Below are 27203 nucleotides of genomic sequence, written 5' to 3'. Positions count from 1 at the left end.
TTTTTTTTTTTTTTTCATTTATCTCCTTGACTTGTATAGGATCTTAACTCATGCCGCCAAGCTCCTAACCATTCTTAAAGTTCATCTACAGAAGCAGGTGGTCAGTTCTATAACCCTGGTGTCTGGTGACAAATGCAGCTTATTGTGTGTCTATTTATTAGCAATTTGTCATCTTATGCCATTGATACTGTCAGATGAGCTATATCCATAGTTCTTGTCTTCTTGGACAACAGATCTGACGCAACGGGAATAGAAGGGGAAAGGTAAGGGTAGCTTTTGAGAAGTCGAGGACGTTTTAGTGATACCCTTTTGTTATATTGGGCATTCTCAATGAGCTAGAGATACATATTCAAGAAAAAATACGAATAAATCTCTTTCGACCCGACTTACATCAGATATTTATTTTTATTATATTATTATTTAGTGTGCTTTTCATGTAAATTTTATAATTTTTTAAATTTAAATTACATCTTAATTATCTCTAAATAGATTATATTTTATTAAGTTAATCTCATTAATTAGTATTAAAACTAATCTAAATGAATTTTTATATAGATGGAAGCAGCCACCAATACAGAGCAAGTAAAATATAGATCTTTGATCAGCTAAATGATGTCACCTTAAATTAATTAAGAGGAAAAACTCCCAATTAAACAAAACAGGAATAACAAGACACCCCGAGTTTTTATGTCAACTGGAACATGAGCAAAATAATTAGAGAGGCATTTCACCACTGTCGGCAATGACAACTTTGCTCTTGGGTGTGCCACTCTGCCTTCCTTCTGCTTCAATTTTGTAAACAACATCCATTCCAGAAAGTACCTTTCCAAATACAACATGTTTGCCATCCAACCTGTGGAAATTAGTCAATGATTAGAAGCAAACAAAAAGGTGATAACTGTATTATCTTATTGGTTGCAATTGTAGATTTGTAATTACCAGCTGGTTGTCACAGTTGTAATGAAAAATTGTGAACCATTGGTGTCTGGGCCAGCATTTGCCATTGACAAAAGCCCTATATGCAAAGAAATTTATGCTTGTCACAGAAATTCTGGGCCAGCATTTGTCATTCCTTACGGAAAGCTACATATAGCACTTGATAGAATGACATATGGCTTACCAGGTCCAGTGTGCTTCAGCTTGAAATTCTCATCAGCAAATTTCTCACCATAAATGGATTCTCCACCTCTTCCATCACCAAGTGTAAAGTCACCTCCTTGTATCATGAAGTTTGGAATAATCCTGTGAAATGCACTCCCTTTGTAATGGAGAGATTTCCCACTCTTTCCAACACCTTTCTCCCCTGCAATGTAAACCCAAACTTAGAAAGACCCTACTTTAAACAAAAGTAGCTAAGGAGCCATTCACAAATGGCTAGCCTTACTTCACTCTTGTTTCATTTTCATTTTCAAACAGCAAATGTTGCTAGTGGTTTTGCCTAGTCCTACAGCCATTACATCTTTATGCTTCTACAGGCTCTCCTGTTACCAGTTTAGGAAAATTTTACAGTAACAGAGGTCAATCAGGGAGATCACTTGCTTACCTGTACACAGTGCTCGGAAATTTTCTGCATATGAGAAAGTTTAAGCTGATTAGCAAATAATTGCAAGGAGAATTGCATAATATATGTATAAGCCATTAATGCAACCATAACACGATCATACCTGCTGTTTTGGGAACTGCCTTTCCAAAGAGTCCAATGACAATTCGACCTGAGAACAATAGTTACGTAATCTTTTAGCTCTCAACATTGAAAGCACAATTAGGTGGAAGGAGAAGTAACACATCAGTTCTACCCACAAAACCATATGAATGACTATATTAAATCTCTATCCGCACCTAGAACTAAAACCTCGTTTCTTCTTAAGATATCAGTTATTACAGGTATGATAGATCACTTCATACTCACAGAACCCTTCATATTTTCAACTTTGGAGGTCCATCCGTAGAAAGTCGTTTAAGCCACTATATTCCATGAAATTTTCACCAACTCTTAAAAAATAATAGCATAAAAGAAAGCGAAGAGGTATTCAGTTTTACAAAACAAATAGTATTTTAAAAGGAAAGGTGCTTTATCACATATCCAGCATTAAGTAAAAGGTGAAGCATACCAGCAGGTTTTCCTGCAATTTCAACATCAAAGTAAACTTTGTGAGTAACTTCCTTCAAATCTTCCTTGGACTTTTTTGCCTGAACATTCCACAAAACACATCAAACAATCAAATTCACTAATCCAATCTGATTATTATATTCGCCTATCTAATAACAATACAACTTAATGCTAACCAATTTCCATCAATCTTAAAATCAATTAACAAAGTGAATCAAAGTAAATGAAATTCAGTAAACAATTAAACAAGAAAAACAGAAGAAACCCATAAGATCTCAACAAAGGATAAAGCGATGTTCACATTTGATTCACTAATCAAGAGCCAAAAACAAACAGTTCACCTAAAACCCAGATTAAATAAAATGGGAAAAACCATGAACAAAAGTGAACCTGAGTGAGAGCTAGAGATCCAAAAAGGACCAAAGTGCAAAGCAAAGTAAGGGACAGCAACCTTGATCTCTCCATCTCTTCACTATTTTTTTGTCTTTGCGGAGTGATTAACGTGGAGATGGGAGCAGCAAAGAAGCATTATATATGGGGAATGATGTCACAGGTAAACCGATCAGCCAATGGTTGTGTGCCACGTGAATCGATAGGTATTTTGCTTGATTTTATTGGCTAGTGGATGTGGAGTTCTGTTACCTGGAAACTTTGGATTCTACACTGTTTTGTTTCTTTTGGGCCGTAAGTGGATTTGGTTTTCCGAGCTTTGATCGGATCCTATGGCAATGCCTTGGGCCATATGAATATTTGGTTCGTAATCCTATGGGCCGAATTTGATTAGACTTGGGCCCATTCGGGCTTGTATTGGGTGTTTTTGGACCAATTGCTATCCCCTTCGACAACGTCACATTAGATGACTTATTTGAATAAATAAATATTGAAAATTATACTTGTCTAGGTGGGATAGGTTTTAAATTTATAAATAAAGATATTTTTTTACTTAATAAATATTTTTTTGAAAAGAGATAATAATTTCGTGACAAATGATATTTAAACAAACTCAAATCTTTACAAATATTGAATCTTTATTAGTATGTGAAATCTTATAAAAGATATCCCAGATAAGACAGTGTTTTTTTTATACAAATAAAAGAGTTAGTGCAATAACACAGTTTTATAATGGAGTAAAATAAAATTTCTCATATCCCACTCAACAGGTATGATTGTGAGTTAAAAATATGAATCCATAACAACACGTGTTGGTGAATCCATCCAACCCAGAATTTGCCACGTCATGAGTAGACGATAACCTCGTATTAATATTCGGAAACCCAAGAATTCCTCAAAAGGTAACTTGAAGTGGTGCCTTTTAAGTTTCAACTAACTGTCACCCAACAACTACCATTCCCAGATCCCAGGAAACATGAAACAAACACACGCAGGACTGCTTGGTGACACCTCCTTTCTCTCAATCCTCAATGTCTGCTCCTTTCGAAATTTAAAGATTTGAGAAAGATTAAAAAGAGAGAGAGAGAGGGAAAAGAAGAGAATAAGGAAACCCCTTTTTGCTAACTTTGTTTCTTCATCTTTGCAACTACTCTGTTTCCATACCCTGTCTCAAAGTCTAAAACCTTTTTCTACCATGGAACATTCCCCAGAACATAGTCAACATGCACCTGGACCTTCTTCTGCTTTGACACTCACGAATCTTCCATCATCATCATCATCGTCTTCTTCTAGTTCAAGAGTCCATGAAGAAGGAGAAAATAATGGCCAAAGAAATGATGAAAACTTGCACCACCAAGAGCAGGAGCATGAGCAACAACGTTCTGGGGTATCTTATCACCTGAATATATCGATATCCAATGTGGCAAGGATTCATATAAGGGATGATGTTTGGTCTTGTTTGGTTGTGCTTGTCACATTTTGGTTTTTTGGTTAGTTTTCTTTCTCTATTCTTTGCTTATTTCTTCCAGTTTATTATAAAATGTTCTAGCAGTCTACTTTGTCTGTCGTTTGCTTAAGAACTAGATAAAACCCTGCAAATCCCTTCTCTCAAAAACTAAAAACAAAGAATTTGAGTGTTAATGGATCTTCTGAGTATTTAGTACCAAGTGGTGGATTGATTTGTTCATAAGATTAATGATATCTCTTTAATTTGTTTGTGGCTTTGTGTTTTCCAATATTTCTGTCCCAGCAGCATCCATGACTCTGATTCTGGGTTATTACGGATCTGTGACTTTAGAATTGGGTCCGAATGGCTCACGCCTTATACAAACTAACCCTTTCTTTGTTCAGTCTATCAAGGTGAATGTTGCTGCATATGTCTATTCACTCTCTCTTTCTCTCTCTTGATTCTGCTGTTGTCATTACTTTGAGCTAATCATGATTAGTCTGTCAACAGGTGAAAGAATTGATCAAGCAAAAACCTGGGCTAATGCTGTATGGATTTCACGGACCACCTCCCTCAGATGTTGAAATCTCCTGGACTGAAACACATGATGCATTTGTACCAGCAAATTTACATAAGGTAAATGTTTCTCCATATTCATAAGAACTTTTTTTTTTTGGTTTCATTTCGTACTTTCAACTGTCAAGTCATAAATAAGCATCAATTATGCAGCAGAGCTAGTTTAGAAGTTGCCATTAATGGTTTAGAATTTTATTTCTTTTCTTTTCTTTTCCAGGAGTGGCTATTCTTCTTAAACAAAGGGTCTAAAGTGAACATTTCATACGCTATGAGTTCCACCAGTTCCTCACCTTTATCCCTTGTCATTGCTCAAGGTGACACCTGCTTCTTTAGCAAAACCTTTGATACCAGATATGCATTGCTCAAATGTATTTATTGGAGTAAATTTCAATTAAACGTGCAGGTACACAAAGCCTTGTTGATTGGATAGAGGATCCATCATATCCTAATTTAACTTTGTCGTGGAATATTATATATGGTAAGATTTATATCAGAAAGTATGTTTATGATTATTTCTTGGAAATGCATCAGGCCACATAAATGCCTTACTTCCATGAACTCGATTTTTGCAGGAAGAGGAAAGATCCAACAGGAGATTCCAAAGTCTTCTAATTATTATATTGCTGTGAGGAATTTGAACTCTGAGGAAGTGGAGGTAATTCCACAAATATTGTCTCACTCTTTACATCAGTAATCTACAATTACCTATGCTCAAAAGTTCTCATAGAACTATGCAGTTGAGTTACTTAATCTAACCATTGGATTTTTCTGACAGACTGATTTGAATTATGAAAATCCTTCTTTAATTTGAGACACAAATTTTCATCAATTTTCTCATTGCTTGCTGCATCAGCTGATAAAGTGATATTGGTCCTTTCATTTTCACCTAAACTTTTCCCAAATGTTTCTGTTTTTTGTTTGACACTTAATGTGCACATCCTGAGACGCCTGATTTCTTCATAACTCTTTATGATTCAGATACAGCTGAACTTCTCATTCAATGCTCTCATCTATGATACAACTCAAGCACATTGCAGATGCTCTTTGGGCAACCGTTTGTGTACATTCGAGCTTTATCTTCTAGGAGAAAATGCTGCTGTCCTATCTTCACCTGGTCCTAATGAGGTAAAACAATAACATCCATTAACTTTATAGTTATCGGCTTCAATTGCTTCTAGTTAGATTGAACTTAACTTCACACCTGCTTTCTTCAATGTCTTTCTCAGGTTAATAATTAGTCCCCCCCCACCCCCCCACCAGGGAAACCTAGTAACAAAAAGTAGAGGCATTTTATTATCCTAATTAGTGTTTCTTTGTGTTTCTTCTTTTTCACTTTAAATTATAGTGAGAGAAATTCTTTTGTTGCAATCATTCTATAAATGGATCAGAGTAGTTCCTACTTGTGATTCTGCTAAGCATGGACAATAATCTTTCAGCTGTTTTTGTCCAGGCAGTTTTCAGTATCATTGTGTTCCTTTCTCCATTTTAAGATTTCAAATATAAGAACTTCACACATTTTTGCTTCTTGCAGGAAACTTCTAACAGTAATTGGTATGTTAAAGTATCCTATGGACCTCGATGGATTACATATTTCGTTGGATCAGGTTTTTCCATTTCCCTTGCATAGCCCTTATTGCATAGAAAGAACAATTAGTCCATCTTTACATTTACCTCTTCTGCAATTTTAGGTGTGATGACCATCCTCATATTATTAGCCTTCAGAATCTGTAAAATTTTCCAGAGTATAGATGGAATAGGATTCCATGCCGGAGGGATGCAATCAGAACGAGCCCCATTGCTTCCAGAAAAGGATGATGAAATCTCAAGCTGGGGTTCATCTTATGATTCTGTATCACATGATGAGGAGGATCTGGAAGAGTGGCTGGCAAAGACTTTTCCTGAAGGAAAGCCTTCAAACGAAGGGGACAGCAACAATACTCGTTGTCTGTGTGTCGTTTGCTTCGAAGCACCAAGAGATTGCTTCTTTCTTCCTTGTGGACATTGTGCTACCTGTTTCACCTGCGGAACAAGGTAAGATATAGCATCAACATCATTGAATATTAAGCTATTCACCGAGCTCATTACTATAATTGAATTCTCACGATTATATCAGGGGCTTGTAAACTAGTGTAAATCAGATTATGGACTCTCCTTGTCACTGCAGGATTGCAGAAGATGCTGGTAGTTGTCCAATATGTCGCAGGAAGATGAAGAAAGTTAGGATGATATTTACAGTTTGAGCAGTTTAATTAAGTAATGGCTCTGCAGCCACTTCCTGATGGTGTAAATTCCAATGCCCCACAGAAGAGCATGATTTTTTTTTTCTCACTGCCTGCATTCGATTCAGACAAGTTTTGTAGAATACAGGACTGCATGAAATTTGTTGCCAAGAGCTCCATAAAGGTTTGATTGAAGGCTTTGCATATTCTTGTAGATAAAAGTTTCTCTGTCGTTTGTCAATATCATGTAAATCTCTTCTTTGTTTCCCCAGGCAGGCTGAACTGGTATCCTCTGTAAATTATACTATTAATTTTTATTTCACCAATTAACTACTAATCAAATTGAAATCAGGTGATGATTGGATAATTCTAAACAGTTCGTTTTTATTCTTGGATAAATTCGTAGGTACCGTAATAATAATAATCATAATCCTGTACCAAGAAGATTGCTAGTTCTCGTTACTGATCACTTCATGCAATTGCCAAGAGAATTGTAGAAGGGTTTTTGGACCCAAGGCTAATGCTGGGTTGAACCCAGATTTAGGAGTAAAACCCAAAGGGCAAAGGCCCAGTACATGCTGAAGTCGAAAGGAGGTGAACCCACGTCCACTATAGAGGAAAAAAACAAACGAACGCATCACAACTCGCAAACCATACTATAAGGCGACATCGGAGGACGCAAGGAATTCCATCCACGTGGACGGCGGAGGTGCCGGAAAGTTGGCAGCCCTAAGACGACCATGCGAGAGACTATGAGAAAAAAGGGAAATACCATTAAATTGTCAAAAAAAACAAAAGGCAGAGAGACATGATGCAGAAGCCAAAAAATCAATCATGGGTTTTCCACACCCTGGAATCCACCACTCTCGCTCTACTCCCTCTCTCTTCTACACTGTCGTAGCTCTTTCTTTCCTCTCCCTCGCCGCCCTCCTCATCTACAAGGTCCTTTCTTTTTTCTTTTTTTTAATACCATTTTGTTTTGATGTAAAAGGTGGTAATAAAAGAGAAATGTTGTAACGGTTTTGTTTCTTTTGGGGGAATTCTATGGAATAGGTGGATGATTTTGCTTCACAAACGAAAACAGTTGCGGGACACAATTTAGAGCCAACGCCATGGCACATTTTCCCCTCAAAAAAATTCACCGGAGAAACCCGACAAGCCCGCACTTACAAAATCATCCAATGCTCCTATCTCACTTGTCGCTACGCCACCAACGACGCCGCTCGACTCTCGGAGGAGCAGACGAAGCAACGCCGCCGTTTCATGTCCTCTCAAGTTTCTGAAAAATGCCCCAACTTTTTCAATTTCATTTACCGTGATCTTGAACCATGGGCCAAAACCCGAATATCAATTAACCACACAATGCAGGCCAAGCAACACGCTGCGTTTCGGGTTGTAATCGTTGAGGGAAGATTGTATGTTGATTTATATTATGCTTGTGTACAGAGTAGATTGATGTTTACAATATGGGGATTGTTACAGCTTCTGAAAAGGTACCCTGGGATGGTTCCTGATGTGGATATGATGTTTGATTGCATGGACAAGCCTACTATTGGTAGAATCGAACATGGGTCTTTTCCGTTGCCCCTGTTCCGGTATTGTACGACTGAGTCCCACTTTGACATCCCTTTTCCTGACTGGTCTTTTTGGGGTTGGTAAGAATCATTCAATCACAAATTTTTTTGTCGGATTGTAATTTGTCTACATTCACTACAAGATCGTGTCCACAATCCATGGTAGAGACTTAAGAGTTGGAAAAAGTTGACTACATGAATAACTCCAAACCTCAATTTACGAAGCCCAAATTGCAGCAAACCTGAGATGACCTATATAACTTAAATTAGTGATAATTCTATATGGATAGAATGTTAAATTGAACAGACGATTTGAAGTATGAATTGTATGAAAATATCTAACAGATGCTAATCTTAACAATATTGCATGCCTGTATGCATATACAAGTTGATTAATTAATAGAATGTGCCTGGTTAGATTTGTTTTACTGATAATGCCATCCATATGATTTGTGTTGAATCACTCGTTCGATTTGACTGTCAAGCTAAGTGTTTTATTTAAAGGTTTCTCTACTTATGTAAAACCTTTATATATGTATTTTGGACAACTATGTCTTTGCAAATGGCGTTGTTTTCATCTATCTGGGAATTTCTATTAGCCTCAGCTACAGATGACGATATAAGAGATGTGATTTACAATTAGTATTAGTGTTGGTTATGATTTGAGTTCTTTTACGTGTCTTTAAGGTAAATGACTTGTCTACAGGCCAGAGACAAATATACAGCCCTGGGATGAGCAGTTCAAAGATATTAAACAGGGTTCACAAGCTGAAAGTTGGACAGGGAGGTTGCCCTATGCATTTTGGAAAGGAAATCCAGATGTCGAAGCTCCAATTCGCCAGGAGCTTATGCAGTGCAATGACTCTAGGCAGTGGGGTGCACAAATTATTCGTCAGGTTGGGTTGAAATTACCATGTGAATGCTTGAATTTCTATTGTAGACATGTTGGGTTGAACGGCCAAAATTATGTGCTTTAAGTGCAATAATGACAAAATAAGTTATTTGATATTGTTGCTTTTTATTGTGCATTGCAGAACTGGGCAGAAGAAGCAAAGGGTGGGTTTGTGCAGTCCAAGCTATCCAATCAGTGTAAGCATCGGTGAGTAATCTTCTTCGAGTGATCTTACCTGCAGAGCAGATATTTCAGTTGTTCTTATTGTGTCTCATATGGTAGATCATCAAATTTAAAGGTTGCAAATTTAGATTTGTAGTCCTAGCATTTGCAGTTTGCAATTTCGATTTGAAGTAAGTACCACTGCGCCCGCCCTCTTTCACCCACCAATTTTCTCTTATTTTTCTGTCATTGAGTGAAACTCTGTCGAACTTTGTAACTTTATAATTCTATCCACTTGTATTGCATTCCCTTTCTGGGGCTAATTTGAATAAGGGCTGCATATATTAACGGAATTTAGGAATGTTAGTGCTGAGGCTCAAAAAGTGCATCATTCAGTGTTTTAAATGTAATGTACTGACTTTTTTTTTTGCCCTTTTTTCTGCAGTTATAAAATCTATGCTGAAGGCTATGCTTGGTCTGTAAGCTTAAAATATATCCTATCTTGTGGTTCTCTTGCTCTATTAATTTCCCCACAATATGAAGATTTCTTTGCTCGTGGTCTCATTCCGAAGTTGAACTACTGGCCTGGCTCTCCTATTGATTTATGTCACTCCATAAAGTTTGCTGTTGATTGGGGTAATACAAACCCATCAGAGGTATGATCTTTTGGCCCACAAAATGGCAAGAAGCAAGAACTGATATCAGTCATGCTGCAGTAATTTTAATTCTCATTTGTTCGGTTAGCTGAATCTAGATTTCTGGCTTCCGATTCTACACATAACATTAATATCAATACTAAGAGAAAATATCTATGAGTATAATCAATAGTCAATAGCAATCAATTTTCAATGACCTTATTACCTTTTTGCAAGAAGAAGCTTGTTATCGTGCCTTTTCTTTCTTTCTGATAAATTTGGCTTAGCAGGCTGAGGCAATTGGAAAAAGAGGGCAACAACTCATGGAAAGTTTAAGCATGGATCGAGTCTACGATTATATGTTTCACCTCATCTCAGAATACTCAAAGCTGCAAGACTTCAAGCCTGTCCCACCATCATCAGCTCAGGAAGTATGCGAGGAATCCCTACTTTGCTTGGCGGAACCAAAGCAGAAGGAATACCTTAAAAGAGCAGCTGCTGTCGGTTCACCAACACCTCCATGCAGCCTCGCCAAGCCTCCCAATAGTAATTTTTTCAATATTTTGACTGAACATAAGAAGAAAATTATACAACATGTGAAAGATATGGAGATGCGAAATGCAGTGAGACATACGATCTAGACTAGAATATATATGTAGTTGCCATGTATACAGAAATTTTGTAGCGTTAAGGGTCCCTTGTAGATCTCGCGTTTTCTTATAAATACCATATAGAATCAGTTCACTTTAGTAATTGACTACTACGACAAGGCAAAGTAAATAGCTCCATTTGGTGTTTATACGGCAACATAGACTACGAAGAAAAGCTATTTAAACATGGAAGGTGGAATGGCATACGTTGTCAACAAATGATTAGACGCATGACAATCACACTTTGCAGGGAGAGACAGACACAAATCGTCGTTTTCCCCACCATTTGTTTCTGCCACTGCCCAACCTGACAGTTGTAACATCCTCCTAACTGTTCAGATAGTCCTTTTGAGCAATGGCAAACATAAATTCGTACCGTGAGAGTGAGACAAAGGTGGTAAATTGTTTCAGCCCTCACATTAGATTTTCCAGTTGGTTCCTTTGTCTTGTTGTTTGTGGCCGTCCATTTAATAATTGCCTTTGAATTCCCAAGAAAAAAAAAATCATATTTTGACTTCATAATAAGTTTGAATGTTGTAAGGCCACCACCAAAGTTCATATTCAACGATTGTGAATAGACCCATTGCATTTAGAAACAAAGGGTAACGTTAGTTACAACTTAGATCACCCCATGGGTTTTCGATTTTGCACGTAATAATATATACAAGTATGACACTTTCAGTGCAGGTTTCGCTGGCAGTACAGTTGTAATTTCGAAACAATTTAATTAGTCAATTATCTTATCTTATTTGTCATTAAGACACGAGGAAAAAAGATCTTGATCAAGTCAAAGTAAACTCCTCTTATAGACGAGAAAAATGAGAAAAAAAAAAGGGGTATGGTGACTTCAGCCAACGATGAAAGGTTAACTAATAATACATGCATTTTGTTCTCTTAACTATTTTTTTTTAAGTCTTAATATTTTAAAAAACTTTAAAACTATTCAAAAAAAATAAATATATCTTTATTATTCTATTCTATTTAATAAAATATTTTTATTTTTATTTTAAATTAAATAACTTCTTTAATATTAATAATTAATTAATTAATATTAATTAAAATATTATTTATTTTTTTATATAACATGAAATTAATTTGAAGGATAAAAGGATAATTTGATCATATTATCATATCACATTACCATATTACATCATTATCTATTATAATATGTTAACATATTTTATCATAAAAAATAAAATAAAAAATGATGTTTTGATTAATGATGATTAATCAATGGTTAATCATAAAACTTATTTGATTCAAAATAAAAATATACACACTTGATTAAACACAATAAAAGAATAAAAATCTATTTAATTTTTTTCTTATACATATATTATGCATATTTATATTATTATATTTTGGTCTATACATACAAATAGCCTTGTCCTAAAATTAAAAAAAGAAACCATTACCAAATTCATAATTATATTACAAGGGATAAATATAAAAATATTTATAAAATAATAATTTAATTGAGGTCTTAAAACAAATTAATCTTAGTACATGAGATTCAAATTTTATTTTTTAAATAAAAATTATATATTAATTAATAAATTAAATGTTTTGATGTAATCATCAATATTTTTAAATTACAGTAAAAAAAAATGAAGAAATTGGGATGAAGAACACCGCGTCCACGTGACGGTGTAAATACAAAATCAATTGGTCGCCTTTATTTATTGCAAACTTTTATCAACGCGTACCTTTGTGTGTTTTTTTTTTTAAATCTTTCACTTAACAATCAATCCCTTCATGTTTAACTCATGCCTACCAAACTTGTTTACACTTATTTTATTCATTCGATGGAAGCTATCATAAATAATAATCACGTTCATAGATGCTTTCAGATGTATTAATTAATTTCTTTTCTCGCAAATCCCACAGCCCAATTTAATAAGAAATGATAACCCACTAAGCAATTATTGTCTCAATTCTTTTTTTAAAAAAAAGTGATTTATATTTTTTTTTCATTATTAATGTATATACAGATTTTAAATTGCATAATAAAGGGTAATAAATTCTATATTTGATTGGATTCATCTGGCAGAGCATCAAAAATTTTGGCAGTGTTTGAAAATTGAAGCATAAGTAAAGAGCAAGACCGACCAAATAACGGTGATGGAGAAATAATGTAACATCTTTTTATTGACACGGGGTGGGTTTTAGACCCCACAAATTGGGACCATTGCCTGCTTTAACTTCCTTGAACCAACTTTACACCAAAAAATACGCCTTAGGGTAAAAATGAAATTTTGTGAATATTTTTCGATTATTGATTTAATTCCCTAATCATGTTTTCATTTTATTTTTTTTGAATTTCAATGTCATACACCCAATAAATCCTATAAAAAAACAAGTCAAGTCAAGTAGTAATGTTGTCTAAACTGAAGAGTTATTTCCCAAATAAGAGTAAATTTTTATTTTCAAAGGAAAGTGCTTTTTAAAATTTATCTTTTATTATGCAAGAATGTATTATTTAAAGAAAAGAAAGACTTAATCCTAGCAATTAAGCAACCACCATGCGCTGACGAAGGCTGAAAACCCAGGTAGGAAGGGATCGGCCAGTGATGGAAAGCCAGACCGACTTGCGGTCATTGTCATGAAAGCATTGCGATTATACCCACGTGAAGCCATGGGGAAAGCGGATTTCCACGTCTCAGCAAGCATCTGCCTGCTTGCTAGCCTTTGGAAGTTGATAAGGCGAGACCCCAACATTTGGGGAAAGGGAAAGCCTTCGGGCTCAGGGGTCGGGGTTGTGCTAATTACAAAATTATTAAGAATTTTTATTTTCTTATGAATTTAAAACTAGGAAAATAGGGAAAAAAATGAAGGTTTAATTTCTTATTTGGTGGATTGTTCAGATTCAAATGTGAACAAGGTGATTACTTAATTTATGTCACCAACAGCTGTTCCCTAATGCTTAAAGCCTTTCGTCTTTTCATTTTGCACCATCTAATATAACAAAGAAGACATTTTCTCTTCTTTTCTTTTCGTCAGTGGGAAACAACAGAGTAGGCTTTAGAGCTGCAAGGCAGGGAAGCTATTAGATAAAAATAAAATCTTGACCAAAAGCTGGACATCAACAGAGTGAAAGCTCTGCTCCATTCTCATCAGATACTTCCAATATAAAAATATGGAAACAAACAAACAATACTAAACCAAACCCACTTAAGCCTTTCAATAATACAATCTGGTATCCCTATATATAGCCCCCCAGAAAACCAGAGACCCTGGAAGCCGTTCCAACCAACAACTTCTTTCATTCTTGGTCAGAAAAACAGAGCTCATTGATGGGGAGTTATAGAATGTGTGTCTGCTTTACTAGGAAGTTCAAAGTCACCGAGGCAGCACCGCCAACGGACGTTAAAGATGCATTCAATAAGTATGCTGAAGGTGGGCTCCACATGACGGCGGAGCAGCTGCATAGGTTCTTGATAGATGTGCAGGGGCAAGGCGGCGCAACGGTGGAGGAAGCAGAGGTGATTGTGCAGCAGGTGCTCCAAAAACGACATCATATGGCTAAGTTCAGGAAACACACCCTAACACTTGACGATTTCCATCATTACTTGTTTTCAGCAGATCTAAATCGGCCTATTGGTGATCAGGTGCTTTGTATTCTTTTTCTTTCTTCTTTTTGATGATTTCCATTTTTACTCTGTTTCTTCATGTTCTGTTTCTTTTGAGGTTCTTAAACTCTTATCGTTTATGGAATTTTATTGGTTGTGGACTTTTCCCCCTTTTTTGGTATGTTAAAGGTTGGATTTTTGACGCTGGTGGAGGTTGATTTTGATACTTTTGATGTGCTCCAAAAGTTGGCTTTGTTCTTTCTTTGTTCGGGAAGCAAATGGACTGCTCATAAAAACTATCAAAATTCGTCTTTGATTTTTGTTGTTTGAACAAGTTGTTCTCTTTAAGCATATTGATGAGGGTTTTCAAATTTGATCCAATATATAGGAAAAGGTTATAATTTTTCAGAGAATATTGAGGAATGTTCTTTATCTAATCTTTTTCTTGTTGCTTGATTAATGCCATTGTACTCAAATCACATTCCAAAACTTGCTAGGAAATTTTTTGTGGATTGTGGGGCCATTTTTGACATCTAATGGAATCTTTAAATTCAGGTCCACCATGACATGAGAGCTCCTTTGTCCCATTATTTCATATACACTGGCCACAATTCATATTTGACTGGAAATCAGCTCAGCAGTGACTGTAGCGATGTCCCAATCATAAAGGCGCTGAAGAGAGGTGTGAGGGTATTGGAGCTTGATATATGGCCAAATTCCACAAAAGATGATGTGCATGTTCTACATGGAAGGTAAAATATTTCTAATTTCCTTGTTGTTTGGATTGTGATGTAGAAGTGCACTCATCGTGTTTTCAATGTGGGAATGTCTTTATAGAACTATGTCGATTTTCTTTCTTTCGATAGCGACTTAAGATGGTAATAGGAACAACTTAGAAATCATTCATTTATGAGAGCAAATGTATGCCTTTCTAGCATTGATTAGTTGGCATGGATTGATTTATAATCGAGCTTTTTACAAATGCAATGTTACTTTTGATAACCTAGTATTTTATTTACTTAGTTCAATGCGGAGCTCAGTTGCTCCTTTTTCTGTTGATCCCCATATCTTAAAGAAGTTGACCATTGCTTCTACTCTGTCAGTCAGTCAGATATCCATTTCCTCTGCATGGGAAGTCCATGATTTGTAAAGTATTTTAGGAGACCAAGTCCATCAAGCAATGAGGTAGTTTTGAGAGATCTTGGCGGTTGACTTTTAGCCAAATTAGGCTTCTTTTCCTTGGAGGAAGTAATTAAGGTGGATGTTTAAATTGTTGTTTCTTTAGATGAACTCATTGTTAACAGCTCCTGAATACAAGATAAATGGTAAAGGCAACTAACCTGATTGTCTCTACCCTACAGGGCAAACTTAGAAGCTTAATTTTAGAAGTTATAACTGTTAAGCATGCTGATCTTATGTCTTTGTGTTTGTTCATCAATGAATCAATCCCTATTTAGATCCATGTTCAGGAAGCTTTAATTGGGCTACCATTAAACCTTGAAACTTTGATTGAATTGGGAGTAAAAGAAAGAAAGAATGTCTATTTGTAGATATTGATCCAGGTTTGAGTATCTATTTAATATCAAAGTGGAAAAAATCATTGAGTAGAGGAGAGGCAATGAATTGGCATTTATTCCTTCTTTGTCTGCAGCCCTTCTCATTTGATTTTTACTTACATCAGGAGTCAGTTCAATTGTTTTTATTTTTGTTTTGTTTCTGCTTCCTGAGCATTCTTTGAATTGTCTGTTTATGAATGTAGGACTTTGACAACTCCTGTTGAACTCATTAAATGTTTGAAATCCATTAAAGAACATGCTTTTAGTGTATCCCCGTATCCGGTTGTAATTACTCTTGAAGACCACCTGACTTCAGATCTTCAGGCAAAAGTTGCTCAGGTACTTTATGAAATTCTGTATCTTTCAGTTGGCAATTGTGCTTGCAACCACCTGTGACTGATGTGAAAATAATATCATGGTAGATGCTTACTCAAACATTTGGAAAAATGCTGTTTTGTCCTGAATCTGAATGTTTAAAAGAATTCCCTACACCAGAGGATCTGAAGTATCGGATCATTATTTCAACCAAACCTCCCAAAGAGTACCTTGAAGCTCAGAGGAATAAGGGCAAAATGAATAATTCACAGAAGGGGAAGGATTCTGATGATGATGTTTGGGGAAAAGAACCAGCAGAGCATACAGCTGATCTAGAAGATGAGAAGGTGTGGTTGGAAATGAATTGAATTACACATTGGTTTGGTTTATCCTTAATATGTACCTTTTATTAACGATGATGAGGAATCCTTTAAAGGTGCACCTAGATATCTGCACCATCTTCCAAAGACTTATGTATTTTGGTAGTCACATTGAAGTTTCCTCTATCCTTTACAGACTGATAGTGATGCAAGTGAGAACAATCAGGATGATGAAGACACAGATTCATTTGAACCTGATTTACACCCTTCTGAAGCACATCTCTACAAGCGCCTTATTGCCATTCATGCTGGCAAACCCAAGGGTGGGTTGAAGGCTGCTCTTAAAGTTGAACTTGATAAAGTTAGGCGCCTTAGTCTGAGTGAACAAGCCCTTGAAAAGGCTACAATGTCTCATGGGACAGACGTTGTGAGGTAATTATTTGTATTAGTTTCTAATCACACATTCCTGGCATGATGTGCTGCATATGTAAAATCTGATTGATTTTTCTGCTGTAACTTTTTTGCAATTCCCATTTTTCTAATCCTCAATATCATTGTATTTAGATTTACCCAGAAGAATTTCCTGAGAATATATCCTAAGGGTACTCGCTTTAACTCCTCCAACTACAAGCCACTGATTGGTTGGATGCACGGAGCTCAAATGGTTGCCTTTAACATGCAGGTTTTGTTTCTTTAGTTGTTTCAGTTGCCCAAATCATAGTATTTAAATGTTCTACACTGAAAGTAATGCCTCCGAATCTTGCCTCAAGTTGCTGGATTAGTCTAGATCATTGTTTCTAGATTTGTGATATAGTTCATAAACTTCAGGCTGAAGGTAAGTAAGCTACTAGTATTTCACTGAAGTCCCTCAGTGACATGACTAAGTGTATGTATTTGGTCTCATTCATAATAGAAAATTAGATGTTAAAGAGAATAGGGAGAAGACTTTTTTTGGGGGGGGACAGGGGATGGAGGGATGATATCGCAATATCTTCATCGGCTCATCTCAAATGGCATTATTTTCCTTCCCCTTAGGAATGAGGTGAAGGATGTGGTCACAGGTGGTAAGATAGTCGCTTGTAGGGATAGAAGGGTTTAACCTTTGTATGCATTTCATATAGATTTTAGTTATGCATGTGTTTATAGAGACTAAAAGAAAAACATACCTGCCTGAAGGTGTTTTTTAGCATTAAGTCACCAAAGTGAGCACTTTGAATTAGATCATGCTATAAATATTAAGAGATTTTTTGTTCAATGCTATTTTTCCTTCTCAATTTGAATGCAAAATCCGATGTTATGACCATAATTTGAATGACATGGTTTGATAGTGCACTTTATGCATCCAACCAACAGGGTTCTGGTCTAATTGCAGGGATATGGTAGATCTCTTTGGTTGATGCATGGGATGTTTAGATCTAATGGAGGCTGCGGTTATGTGAAAAAGCCTGAGTTTCTTACGAATGTGGATCCAGATGGTCAAGTGTTTGATCCTAAAGCTAAGTTACCTGTGAAGAAAACTTTAAAGGTGAGCATTATGCTACATTAACAGTTTCTCATCCTTCTTGGCATCCTTTACTGAATCCTTTGTTGTCTACTTGACAGGTGAAAGTCTATATGGGAGATGGGTGGCATTTAGATTTTAAACAAACGCACTTTGACTTGTATTCCCCACCTGACTTCTATACCAGGGTAAGCTGATTTGCACCCGTAGACCGAGATATTAATTGTTTGTGTTTTCATGTATTTGAACTTCTGAGTAATCTAGAACTTGTTTATTTCAAATCAAGTTCTAATATGTTTCACATTTTGAATTTAAAAGCCAAACTTCTAGTGAACTGCCCAACAACAAAGTAGTTTAATGACCCTGCTGCATATCAACTCTGAATTTTTAATGCAGGTTGGCATAGCAGGAGTGCCAGCTGATGAAATAATGAAGAAAACAAAGATGAAAGAAGATGACTGGACGCCTGTTTGGGATGAAGAATTTACATTTCCATTGACTGTTCCTGAATTGGCTTTGCTCCGAATTGAGGTCCATGAATATGACATGTCTGAGAAGGATGATTTTGCAGGTCAAACTTGTTTGCCAGTCTCTGAATTGAAACCAGGGATTCGGGCAGTTCCCCTCTTTGATCGCAAGGGACAGAAGTTAAACTCTGTAAGACTTCTCATGCGATTTGAGTTCGTCTGAGACTATGAAGAGATGTTTTGACTGGTGTATTTAGTCTTGTTGAGGTTTCACTATCGGATGTCCGTTCTATTCCTGTAACATAATCTTTTGTTTTCCAATTGTTCTCTGTGCATTATTTATTCTGTTTTGCGGTGTAGCAATGATCTTAATTTTTTGTTAACAGTATTTCAGAACAATGTTCCACATAGATATACAGGTTAAGTTATTTCCCTGTGCCCCCTTTGGTGCACACCAGCTTCATTACAATATCAGCTTCACCAATTTATCTTCAACCATGATTATCCATGCTTAAGTTCCCACCTAACTGTGATTTCAGTTTTGAAGTCATGATTAGTTATCCATAGCAATGTTACTTGCCTCTCAAGTACCAAATAGCAGGCAAAATAGATCCACCCTCCAATGCTATTACAAACACTTGTTCTCATTAAAGAAGGTTATGCGAACTTGTTGAAATCTCAGATCAATGGGATAGCCTTTGGCAAGTACAACTAGGCCTGTTGGGAAGAATGACATGAACTCCTATAAAGTCAATGTTGCCTTGCCACTTTGGTTTGGAGGATGAAGCTGGGTTTTGTTGGAATCCAAATGACCCAAACTCCAAACCTGGAAGCCGGTCACTTTCAATGGGGTTGTTAAGATAGGATATTTCTTGCTCCTTTTCATCTTAACTTTTTAGATTTAATGTCCCAAATTCCAATAACAAGATATCTGTTTACCAAAGATCAGAACTCTTATCTTTTTCCTTGTAAAATATACCTACATGCATAAAACTAACAACCAAATACATATAGATTGACTGAACCATCTTTTAACAACTAAAAACCCTTTTTAATGGTACAATGGATCATTTTAACTTAAAACAAATTAACCCAGTTTCATTTATAAACAGACTTACTAATTTGAGTCTTCAATCTCAAATATTTAAGTTACCTTCATAGTTTTAACTTAATAAATATAAAGCTAATAAGCATTCTGGATTATAAGTGTGAACGTCTAAATACAAAGGTTAACCTTAGAAATTACAGCTTTTAATGAAGATGGGGTCAGAACTTACCACAAAGAATGCTACTATGCTGTTATCAAACCAATTAATTGGGCAAGGAACAGTTCCGAAAGCCATGAAGAAGGTTTAAAACAAACTAAAAGGCAAGTCAGTCCAGACCAACAATTTTAAAAAAATGAAAGAAGTGAAATGTACAAAAGAAACAAATGGAAGCTGGTCAATGTAGAGGTTCATGACAAAGATGACTAATTATTATTATTTTACTTTACTAAGAATATTAAATTACTGAGACATTGACTGTCTGGTTTATGTGTACAGCAGCGTTATTCACGTGCAAATGGGTCCATCTCCTCCCCACTCCACTCCTCTCCACCTGCCCTTCTGCAACTGCTATTAATTCCTCTGCGCTTTGCTATGCTCATCCTGCTGATGTCATTACCCCAAACCCAAAAGCTGATTGCAGGAAAAGAAAAAAAAAACATTTCCAGAAACATTGATTGATTCAATAATTAGAAGTAATCAATGTTACATTAGACAGGGTGGGGATGGGATACGAAACATCCCCCTCCAAATTAATAATAATTATTTACAAAAATTTTAATTTTAAATAAATTTTTTAATAAAATTTTAATATTTTATTTTACATGACTGCCGAATACCTTTCACTTACAAAAGTTAAACCAATTTCTTTTAATTTCTTTTAATTTCATAAATTTTGTCATTTCTTTTCTTATAATTCAAATTTGTCTCAACTTTTAACTAAGATAATATCTTTGGAACCATAAGCATTTGAAATGCAATAATATCTAATAAAAAATGGTATTTTTATGCATTCAATCTTTATTGATGTCAATGCATAATAAAAATAGTAATGTCAATACTTATGATTTTTGAGAAATTTTAGCTGATTTGTTAGTAGTATTTTTTGTATATAATATCTAAAAAAAATTTTAAATTATTTAAAAAAATTTAAATAAATCTTCATTCTTTTATTACTATCGATCATGTTTTTATATTTTTATTTTAAACTAAATAAACTCTTATATTTTTTATTTTGAATAAAATAAATCTTCATAATTAATGAATAACTTAATCAAAATATCACTTTTCATTTTACGTTATGTGATGCTGACTTGACATACTAACATATCATAATCGATGATAACGTGACATATTGATATATTATAATTGATAATAATGTGACATAATGGCATAGTCATATAGTATTTTCACCTTCCGTACCAGCATCACATCATTACCATGTGAATATAAAATAATAAGTGGTATTTTGATTAAAAATAATTAGTCAATTATTACTTATAAAGACTTGATTAACTTAAAATAAAAGTATAGAGACTTCACTAAACATAATAAAAGAATAAGAAGATGTTTGAATTTTCTTAAATAGTTCAAAGATTTTTTTGAACATTATGCCTTTTTTTAAAAATGTATTTGTAAAGTGTAGATGTACTTCTTGAGAGAAGAAAGAAGCGGAAATAATAGAGTAACAATTTGGCCACTAATGATACACTTGCTCTTACTATTAACTATTGCAAAAACATTCTCTTTACCACTTTCATATCCGAATAGAAATCTTCTATCTCACTTGGTATTGTGCATTTTTTTACTATCGATTAAAAATCGTAACTCTTAAACTCTAAATCTTAAACTTTATCCACGCTTTTATGCTATCAACTAAAAACCTTAACTATTAAGGCTTCTAAATCGTAAACCCTAAATCTAAACAGTAAACCTTACACTTTAATATGACACTTTTCTGTTATCAACTAAAAACACTAATTCCTAAGTCTCTTAAATCTAAAATCTTAAACTTTATATCTTATTATGAGAAATTTATTGAACATTTAATATAAAATTATGAAAAAAAAAATGAAACGAGACACCAAATGAATAAAAGAATTTATAGTCTTCAGATTTATTCATGGTATATCTATATGTCATTTTGCAGGCTATTCACCTTAACATGCAAAAAAAATAAAATTAATTGTTGGGTCAATTCTGATCCCACACATACAAATACAAGGTAAAGAGGCTTAGTTTGGTTTTGTAATTTTAAAAATTAGTATAAATATTGAATTAAAGATATTATCCATTCTATTTTCTAAAAAAGAGTTACCGATTTTGGATTCGATCCTGACGAGTAATGCAACATTTTGGAATTGATTCCTTTATGGGTCTTTTAAAATTCATTCGTAAGGGAAAAAGGATTCTCTCTTACTGTGTGAAAATATGGAAAAATAAAAAAAATAAATCAATAAGCCTTTGGCATATTCTGAACATGGACAAACTTGACAAGCTTTTCCTGAGAAAAAGATAAACAAATAAAAAGCAGATGTAAACTACAAATGTGAAAAGAGGGCTTGACTGAAAACACAGAAAGAATCGACCACTTAAAGGACTAATTTATACATCCACGACTATCACAGATGATTCTTGCTTCTAAACAAGTACAACAACATTTATCAAAGATATCTGCTTCCCAATTTTTTTTTCCCTATGATGTTTGCATGTGAGAATGAAATCCACTTTCCAGGAATGACTCATGGCAGTAAAACAAAGAAGGCCGGAATTTGTTGAATATATCTGATATATAAAGAGGGTTGGAGATATCACCTGACAAAATCATCAGCAATCAATTATATTCCGAGAAAGTTCGAAAGAAAAGAAAAGAAAAAGATATACCACTACTCCTTACTCTTTAGCACTTGAAAGTTTTATGTTTTGTTTTGATCTGTGACCCTGCGAGGGCCGGTTTCGCGAGGCTATTTTTGATGGGGCACATTGGAAATTATGGCTTGTGCATTTGTTTTCCTAAGAAATTCGGGACCACTGAGGCAGGGCCGCCAGTGGATGTGAAGGAGGTGTTCATGGAGCACGCGGGAGGGGGTGCCTCCATGACGATGGAGCAGCTGAGGCGGTTCTTGGTGGAGGTTCAAGGTGATGCTGGAGTTTCCATTGAAGATGCGGAGAGGATTGTGGAGGAAGTTCTTCAGAGGAGGCATTATAATGTAAAGTTCACAAAAAAGGCTTTAAGTCTTGAAGATTTTCATTTTTACTTATTCTCTGTGGATCTCAACCCTTCTCTCCTTAATCAGGTACAATCAGTTTGCTTATCTCTTGGTGGCAAGTTATATATATTTGTCTGGAGAGAAAAATCGAAATACATTTCAACGTTTAACAAAGATTATATGGTACATTCAGGTTCATCAAGATATGACTGCTCCTCTCTCCCATTACTTCATATATACTGGTCACAATTCATATTTGACTGGAAACCAAATCAGCAGTGATTGCAGCGATGTTCCAATCATAAAGGCACTAAAGAGAGGTTTAAGAGTGGTGGAGCTTGATTTATGGCCAAATTCTACAAAAGATGATGTGCTTGTCCTTCATGGATGGTATGTGCATATTCTGTCCGAAGTCCAAAAAAAAATAAATTCTCAACAGAATTTGCTTAATTAAAGAAACCTTGATAGATTCTTGTAATTTCCCAGTTTTTCTTTTCTGTTGATGAATTTCGATTATATGTGCGTGTATGAATTGCAGGACCTTGACAACTCCCGTGGAGCTGATTAAATGTTTGAAATCCATTAAAGAGCATGCTTTTTCTGCTTCTCCGTACCCTGTGATAATTACTTTTGAAGACCATCTTACCCCAGATCTTCAAGCTAAAGTAGCTCAGGTTTGTTGTCAATCTTCTTCAATGCCACCGCTCTTTCCTGGAATTATACATTTCTAATGCTCCTATACCATTTTTTTTGGTCTATAGATGGTGACGCAAACATTTGGAAACATGTTGTTCTATCCTGATTCTGATTGTGTGAGAGAATTCCCTTCCCCGGAAGAACTGAAATATCGAATTATCATATCAACTAAACCTCCGAAGGAATACCTTGAAGATAAAAGCTTATCAAGCAGAAGAAGTAACTCTGCCAGAGAAAAAGATTCTGATGAAGATGCATGGGGGAGAATGTCACCAGACCTCACAAATGATGATGAGAAGGTCAGCTGAAAAAAAAAAACACTTATTCCGCTTTTCTTATTTCTGCTATTTTAGGGTTTAAAAATGTTTTGCCCTGTTCTGCTGCAGAGTGACTGTGATACAAGTTCACATAGTCTATGTGATGGTGACAATGAAGCCTATGATCGTCTATTGCACCCACTAGGAGCACCAGCGTACAAGAACCTAATTTCCATTCCAGCTGGAAAGCCTAAGGGAAAGCTAAGAGAGAAGCTAAAAGTTGAGCTCGATAAAGTTAGACGCCTAAGTTTGAGTGAACAAAAATTTGAAAAGGCTACTATCTCCCATGGAACAGAAGTTGTAAGGTACACAGCAAGTTCGATAGCTTTAATATTTTAAATAAGAAAATTGTTCGAAGTTTATTTAATGACTGAACCTAATGCTTGAAAATTATTGTATATAGGTTCACTCAAAGGAACATTTTGAGGATATATCCTAGGGGTACTCGGGTTAACTCCTCAAACTACAATCCCCTAATTGGTTGGATGCATGGGGCTCAAATGGTTGCATTAAACATGCAGGTTTGGTTTCTAATTTTCTGCTTCCTTTTTCAATACCCAAAAACGTTTTCTGAAAATTTGGGTCTGATAATATCATGTTTATGGTCTGATTGCAGGGATATGGAAAATCTCTATGGTTGATGCATGGGATGTTTAGATCCAACGGAGGGTGTGGCTATGTGAAAAAGCCAGAATTTCTGATGAACGTGGGTCCAAATGATCAGGTTTTTGATCCTAAAGCGAAGCTGCCAGTGAAGAAAATCTTAAAAGTGAGTGTGGAGTTCAATTTTATTTTTTAAAAAATGGATTCCCCTCCATAGTGGTCATCTTTTCTCTAATTGCCTTCCCATGTTACTCAACAGGTGAAAGTATACATGGGAGATGGATGGCATTTAGATTTTAAACAAAGGCACCTCAATCTTTGGTCTCCACCAGAATTCTACATCAGGGTTTGTTTCTTGCTTATGGTACATTTTAGACATTTGAGTGGCAGAAACCAATCATCCAATTACTTACATGTCCAAGCTCCTGAGCAGGTTGGCATAGAAGGAGTACCAGCAGATAAGACAATGAGGAAAACAAAGAAAAGAAAAGGCAATTGGACCCCGGTGTGGGATGAGGAGTTCATATATCCATTGACAGTTCCTGAAATAGCTTTACTTCGTGTTGAAGTTCATGAATATCACATGTCAGAGAAAGACTATTTCGCCGGCCAGACTTGCCTGCCAGTGTCCGAGTTGAGACCAGGCATCAGGGCAGTGCCTCTCTTCAACCGCAAAGGAGAAAAGTTCACCTCACTGAAGCTTCTCATGCGCTTTGAGTTTGTCCAAGTAGATATTTAGTCCTAAACAAATTTTATCAGTACAGTACTTCCCCATAGTTGGGGAAGTTCATGCAAATGAAATAGATTTCACAGCACAATATATACTAATCCCCCCAAAAGAAAATCCATCAAATTTCACTTTTGTCTTCTGTGATTAATTGTAATCAAATGTAAGGAAATAATAGTGCATTACCTTTAGCAAGTCATCTAACTTTGAAATTGTACAACATTGATGATGTTCCACAATCTTGTGTGAGAATTGAAACTTGTTGAAAAGTAATTCATAATCTGGTGGTAACAGCATGTGAAGAACTAGTGAGGAGTTACAGTTTATATTGCAAAACGATGGCATTTCTTCATTCAATATTCTGAGCTTTCAAAGTGTTCTGTTTTACTCTTTTTTTGTTTTCATATTGTCGTGTTTAAAACGATGTTACTCATGTCGTTTTGGTTTATCTTACTTACGTCCTATACATCTTATTACAGTGTCGTTTTAGTCTGGTTCAAGGCTTAATAGCCATGATTTTCTGTTTCATTTTACTATTGGGGAGAAATTGTTTTTGTGTGAAGTTTGTTGCTATGATTCGATTTTTCAGGAACTGCCTTTGAATTGTTGAAGTATATATATTGAAAAAAAAAGAGAATAGCTGCTTTTTTCTCAGCCCAAGTCTTGTTCATATTCTCTGATAAATCTTAGCTTCATCTTTCTCTATATTTTTTTAGCTACTATTTCCATTGATTTTGCTTGGAAACTTGGCTTTTATTTTCTTCAATTGGTATCAGAGCGTTGAGTGATCTTGAGGGGCCTAGGTTGTGATAAAATGACTTTTGGATTCAATTCATCAACTCCACCAAAGTTCACCGGAGAGAACTATTCTTTCTGAAGTGCAAAGATGGAGGCGTATCTTAGAGCCTTCACGTTGTGGGAAGTAGTGGAAACAGATGAGGAGCCAGTGCAGGGGAGAGCTAATTCGACGATAGCACAGATCAAGCAATTTGAGGAAGACAAAGCAAAAAGGTACAAAGCTCTGTCTTGCCTTCACTCAGCTTTATCTGATGAGATTTTTGCTCGAGTTATGCATTTGAGATCTCTTAAGTAAATTTGGGACTATCTGAGAGATGAATTTTTTGGAAGTAATGAACTAGGCAAATTCAGGCTTTCAACTTAACTCAGAAGTTTGAAATGCATAGAATGGAGGATAGTGAGAACATTAGAGAATTTACTGGTAAAATGATGGGACTAGTAAATCAATTAAGGTTACTGGAAAGAGAAATTACTGAAGAATATTTGGTGAGCAAGATGTTGGTGAGCTTACTTGAGAAATATGAGTCTAAGATGTCTTCATTAGAAAATTCTAGGGATCTAGCTCAACTTACTCTTAAAGAGTTAGTAAATGCCTTGGAAGGTCTTGAACAAAGGAGAACATTTAAGCAAAAAAGTAAAACAGATTTTGCCTTAATGGCTAAAGCTAAAAGTGTGAATATGAAAGGTAATGGCTCAAAGGTTAATTCCACTGATAAGAAAAATAGAGGAAGGAAGAGTGAAGATACTCAACAGGGGGATCAGAAGAAAGAATTTCCACCTTGTAAGTATTGTAAGAAGACTAATCACATAGAGAAATACTACTGGTTTAGGCCTAATGTTAAATGCAGGGCTTGCAATCAACAAGGTCATGTGGAAAAAGTATGTAAGAATCATGCTAAAGCTCCTGAAAAAGCTGTTGTTGTAGAGCATGCTGATGAAGATGCAGATGAAATTCTTTTTATGGCAACAATTGGTGAAAGCTCGAGCAAAACCAATGTTTGGCTTTTGGACAGTGCTTGTTCCCATCACTTGACAGGTAACAAATCTCTATTCTCTACTCTTAACACTAGCTTTAAGTCAAAGGTAAAGATAGGAGATGGAAATTATCTAGATTTTTTAAGAGTAGGTACTGTTGATATAGAAACTGTTTCAGGCAGCACAAGTATCTCAAGTGTACATTATGTCCCTAATGCTGATCATAATCTGTTGAGTGTGGGATAGTTAGCTAAGGAGCATTACAGCATTCTGTTTAAAGATGATAGTTGTAAAGTCTTTGACTCTCAGAATAGAGAGTTATTTACAATTTCTATGAAGAACAACTGCTACCCTCTGAATTTGGCTAATGCTGCTCACTTGGCTTTATATAATGAGTTGGATGTGTCAGAAGTATGGCATAGAAGAATTGGCCATATCAATTACAATAC

The 27203-nt window shown here is 35.5% G+C and overlaps 5 protein-coding genes across 8 annotated transcripts; 4 read left to right on the top strand and 1 right to left on the bottom strand.

Moving 5' to 3' along the window:
• Positions 1–564: 564 nt before the first annotated feature.
• ROC7 (rotamase CYP 7) lies at positions 565–2608 on the bottom strand. Its single transcript, XM_021422353.1, has 7 exons — positions 2501–2608; positions 2112–2190; positions 1665–1712; positions 1544–1567; positions 1121–1303; positions 940–1015; positions 565–853 (listed from the first exon to the last, which is right to left on the bottom strand). The coding sequence occupies exons 1-7, from the start codon at positions 2573–2575 to the stop codon at positions 715–717; spliced, it is 624 nt and encodes a 207-aa protein (XP_021278028.1). The 5' UTR covers positions 2576–2608; the 3' UTR covers positions 565–714.
• An 866-nt stretch (positions 2609–3474) lies between these two features.
• Positions 3475–7109, top strand: LOC110412690 (E3 ubiquitin-protein ligase APD2-like). Of its 3 annotated transcripts, none has more exons than XM_021423294.1 (10): positions 3475–3990; positions 4254–4360; positions 4458–4583; positions 4741–4837; positions 4927–5001; positions 5096–5178; positions 5502–5648; positions 6055–6127; positions 6212–6554; positions 6688–7109. In XM_021423294.1, the coding sequence occupies exons 1-10, from the start codon at positions 3696–3698 to the stop codon at positions 6761–6763; spliced, it is 1422 nt and encodes a 473-aa protein (XP_021278969.1). In that variant the 5' UTR covers positions 3475–3695; the 3' UTR covers positions 6764–7109. The 3 variants fall into 3 exon arrangements, with proteins under 3 accessions (XP_021278969.1, XP_021278968.1, XP_021278970.1); XM_021423293.1 differs by having other exon boundaries at positions 4251–4360; XM_021423295.2 differs by lacking the exon at positions 4254–4360 and having other exon boundaries at positions 3801–3990.
• A 113-nt stretch (positions 7110–7222) lies between these two features.
• Positions 7223–11101, top strand: LOC110412689 (O-glucosyltransferase rumi-like protein (DUF821)). The gene is made up of 6 exons (XM_021423291.2): positions 7223–7684; positions 7796–8397; positions 9023–9212; positions 9351–9415; positions 9816–10026; positions 10296–11101. The coding sequence occupies exons 1-6, from the start codon at positions 7577–7579 to the stop codon at positions 10644–10646; spliced, it is 1527 nt and encodes a 508-aa protein (XP_021278966.1). The 5' UTR covers positions 7223–7576; the 3' UTR covers positions 10647–11101.
• Positions 11102–13618: 2517 nt separating this feature from the next.
• On the top strand, positions 13619–18838 carry LOC110411947 (phosphoinositide phospholipase C 4-like). Its single transcript, XM_021422320.2, has 9 exons — positions 13619–14263; positions 14780–14976; positions 15984–16119; positions 16203–16442; positions 16612–16847; positions 16980–17097; positions 17788–17940; positions 18018–18104; positions 18313–18838. The coding sequence occupies exons 1-9, from the start codon at positions 13949–13951 to the stop codon at positions 18604–18606; spliced, it is 1776 nt and encodes a 591-aa protein (XP_021277995.1). The 5' UTR covers positions 13619–13948; the 3' UTR covers positions 18607–18838.
• Positions 18839–21982: 3144 nt separating this feature from the next.
• Positions 21983–27003, top strand: LOC110412040 (phosphoinositide phospholipase C 4-like). Of its 2 annotated transcripts, XM_021422450.2 has the most exons (10): positions 21983–22725; positions 22832–23028; positions 23177–23312; positions 23400–23633; positions 23721–23956; positions 24055–24172; positions 24268–24420; positions 24514–24600; positions 24688–24981; positions 25758–27003. In XM_021422450.2, the coding sequence occupies exons 1-10, from the start codon at positions 22402–22404 to the stop codon at positions 25767–25769; spliced, it is 1791 nt and encodes a 596-aa protein (XP_021278125.1). In that variant the 5' UTR covers positions 21983–22401; the 3' UTR covers positions 25770–27003. The 2 variants fall into 2 exon arrangements, with proteins under 2 accessions (XP_021278125.1, XP_089638942.1); XM_089782816.1 differs by lacking the exon at positions 25758–27003 and having other exon boundaries at positions 21984–22725; positions 24688–25285.
• Positions 27004–27203: the final 200 nt, after the last annotated feature.

Source organism: Theobroma umbraticum, unplaced genomic scaffold, assembly GCF_002168275.2.
Source record: "Theobroma umbraticum cultivar Fairchild unplaced genomic scaffold, ASM216827v3 scaffold_95.0, whole genome shotgun sequence".
NCBI classification, from domain to species: Eukaryota; Viridiplantae; Streptophyta; class Magnoliopsida; order Malvales; family Malvaceae; genus Theobroma; species Theobroma umbraticum.
Note: the sequence above shows the minus strand (reverse complement) of the source record. Positions and strands in the feature narration are given on the sequence as shown.

Bases quoted from the DNA above. Each gene is read 5' to 3' on its own strand.
- ROC7 (XM_021422353.1), bottom strand. From the start codon at position 2,575: ATGGAGAGATCAAGGTTGCTGTCCCTTACTTTGCTTTGCACTTTGGTC. The intron at 1,304-1,543 runs GTAAGCAAGTGA...TTTACATTGCAG, and splicing joins TTTCCGAGCACTGTGTACAG to GGGAGAAAGGTGTTGGAAAG. The intron at 1,016-1,120 runs GTAAGCCATATG...CTTTGCATATAG, and splicing joins GCTGAAGCACACTGGACCTG to GGCTTTTGTCAATGGCAAAT.
- LOC110412690 (XM_021423293.1), top strand. From the start codon at position 3,696: ATGGAACATTCCCCAGAACATAGTCAACATGCACCTGGACCTTCTTCT. The intron at 3,991-4,250 runs GTTAGTTTTCTT...TTTCTGTCCCAG, and splicing joins TGTCACATTTTGGTTTTTTG to CAGCATCCATGACTCTGATT. The intron at 6,555-6,687 runs GTAAGATATAGC...TTGTCACTGCAG, and splicing joins TGTTTCACCTGCGGAACAAG to GATTGCAGAAGATGCTGGTA.
- LOC110412689 (XM_021423291.2), top strand. From the start codon at position 7,577: ATGGGTTTTCCACACCCTGGAATCCACCACTCTCGCTCTACTCCCTCT. The intron at 7,685-7,795 runs GTCCTTTCTTTT...TCTATGGAATAG, and splicing joins CCGCCCTCCTCATCTACAAG to GTGGATGATTTTGCTTCACA. The intron at 9,416-9,815 runs GTGAGTAATCTT...TTTTTTCTGCAG, and splicing joins TCCAATCAGTGTAAGCATCG to TTATAAAATCTATGCTGAAG.
- LOC110411947 (XM_021422320.2), top strand. From the start codon at position 13,949: ATGGGGAGTTATAGAATGTGTGTCTGCTTTACTAGGAAGTTCAAAGTC. The intron at 17,098-17,787 runs GTTTTGTTTCTT...GTCTAATTGCAG, and splicing joins TGGTTGCCTTTAACATGCAG to GGATATGGTAGATCTCTTTG. The intron at 18,105-18,312 runs GTAAGCTGATTT...TTTTTAATGCAG, and splicing joins CACCTGACTTCTATACCAGG to GTTGGCATAGCAGGAGTGCC.
- LOC110412040 (XM_021422450.2), top strand. From the start codon at position 22,402: ATGGGGCACATTGGAAATTATGGCTTGTGCATTTGTTTTCCTAAGAAA. The intron at 23,029-23,176 runs GTATGTGCATAT...TATGAATTGCAG, and splicing joins GTGCTTGTCCTTCATGGATG to GACCTTGACAACTCCCGTGG. The intron at 24,421-24,513 runs GTGAGTGTGGAG...GTTACTCAACAG, and splicing joins CAGTGAAGAAAATCTTAAAA to GTGAAAGTATACATGGGAGA.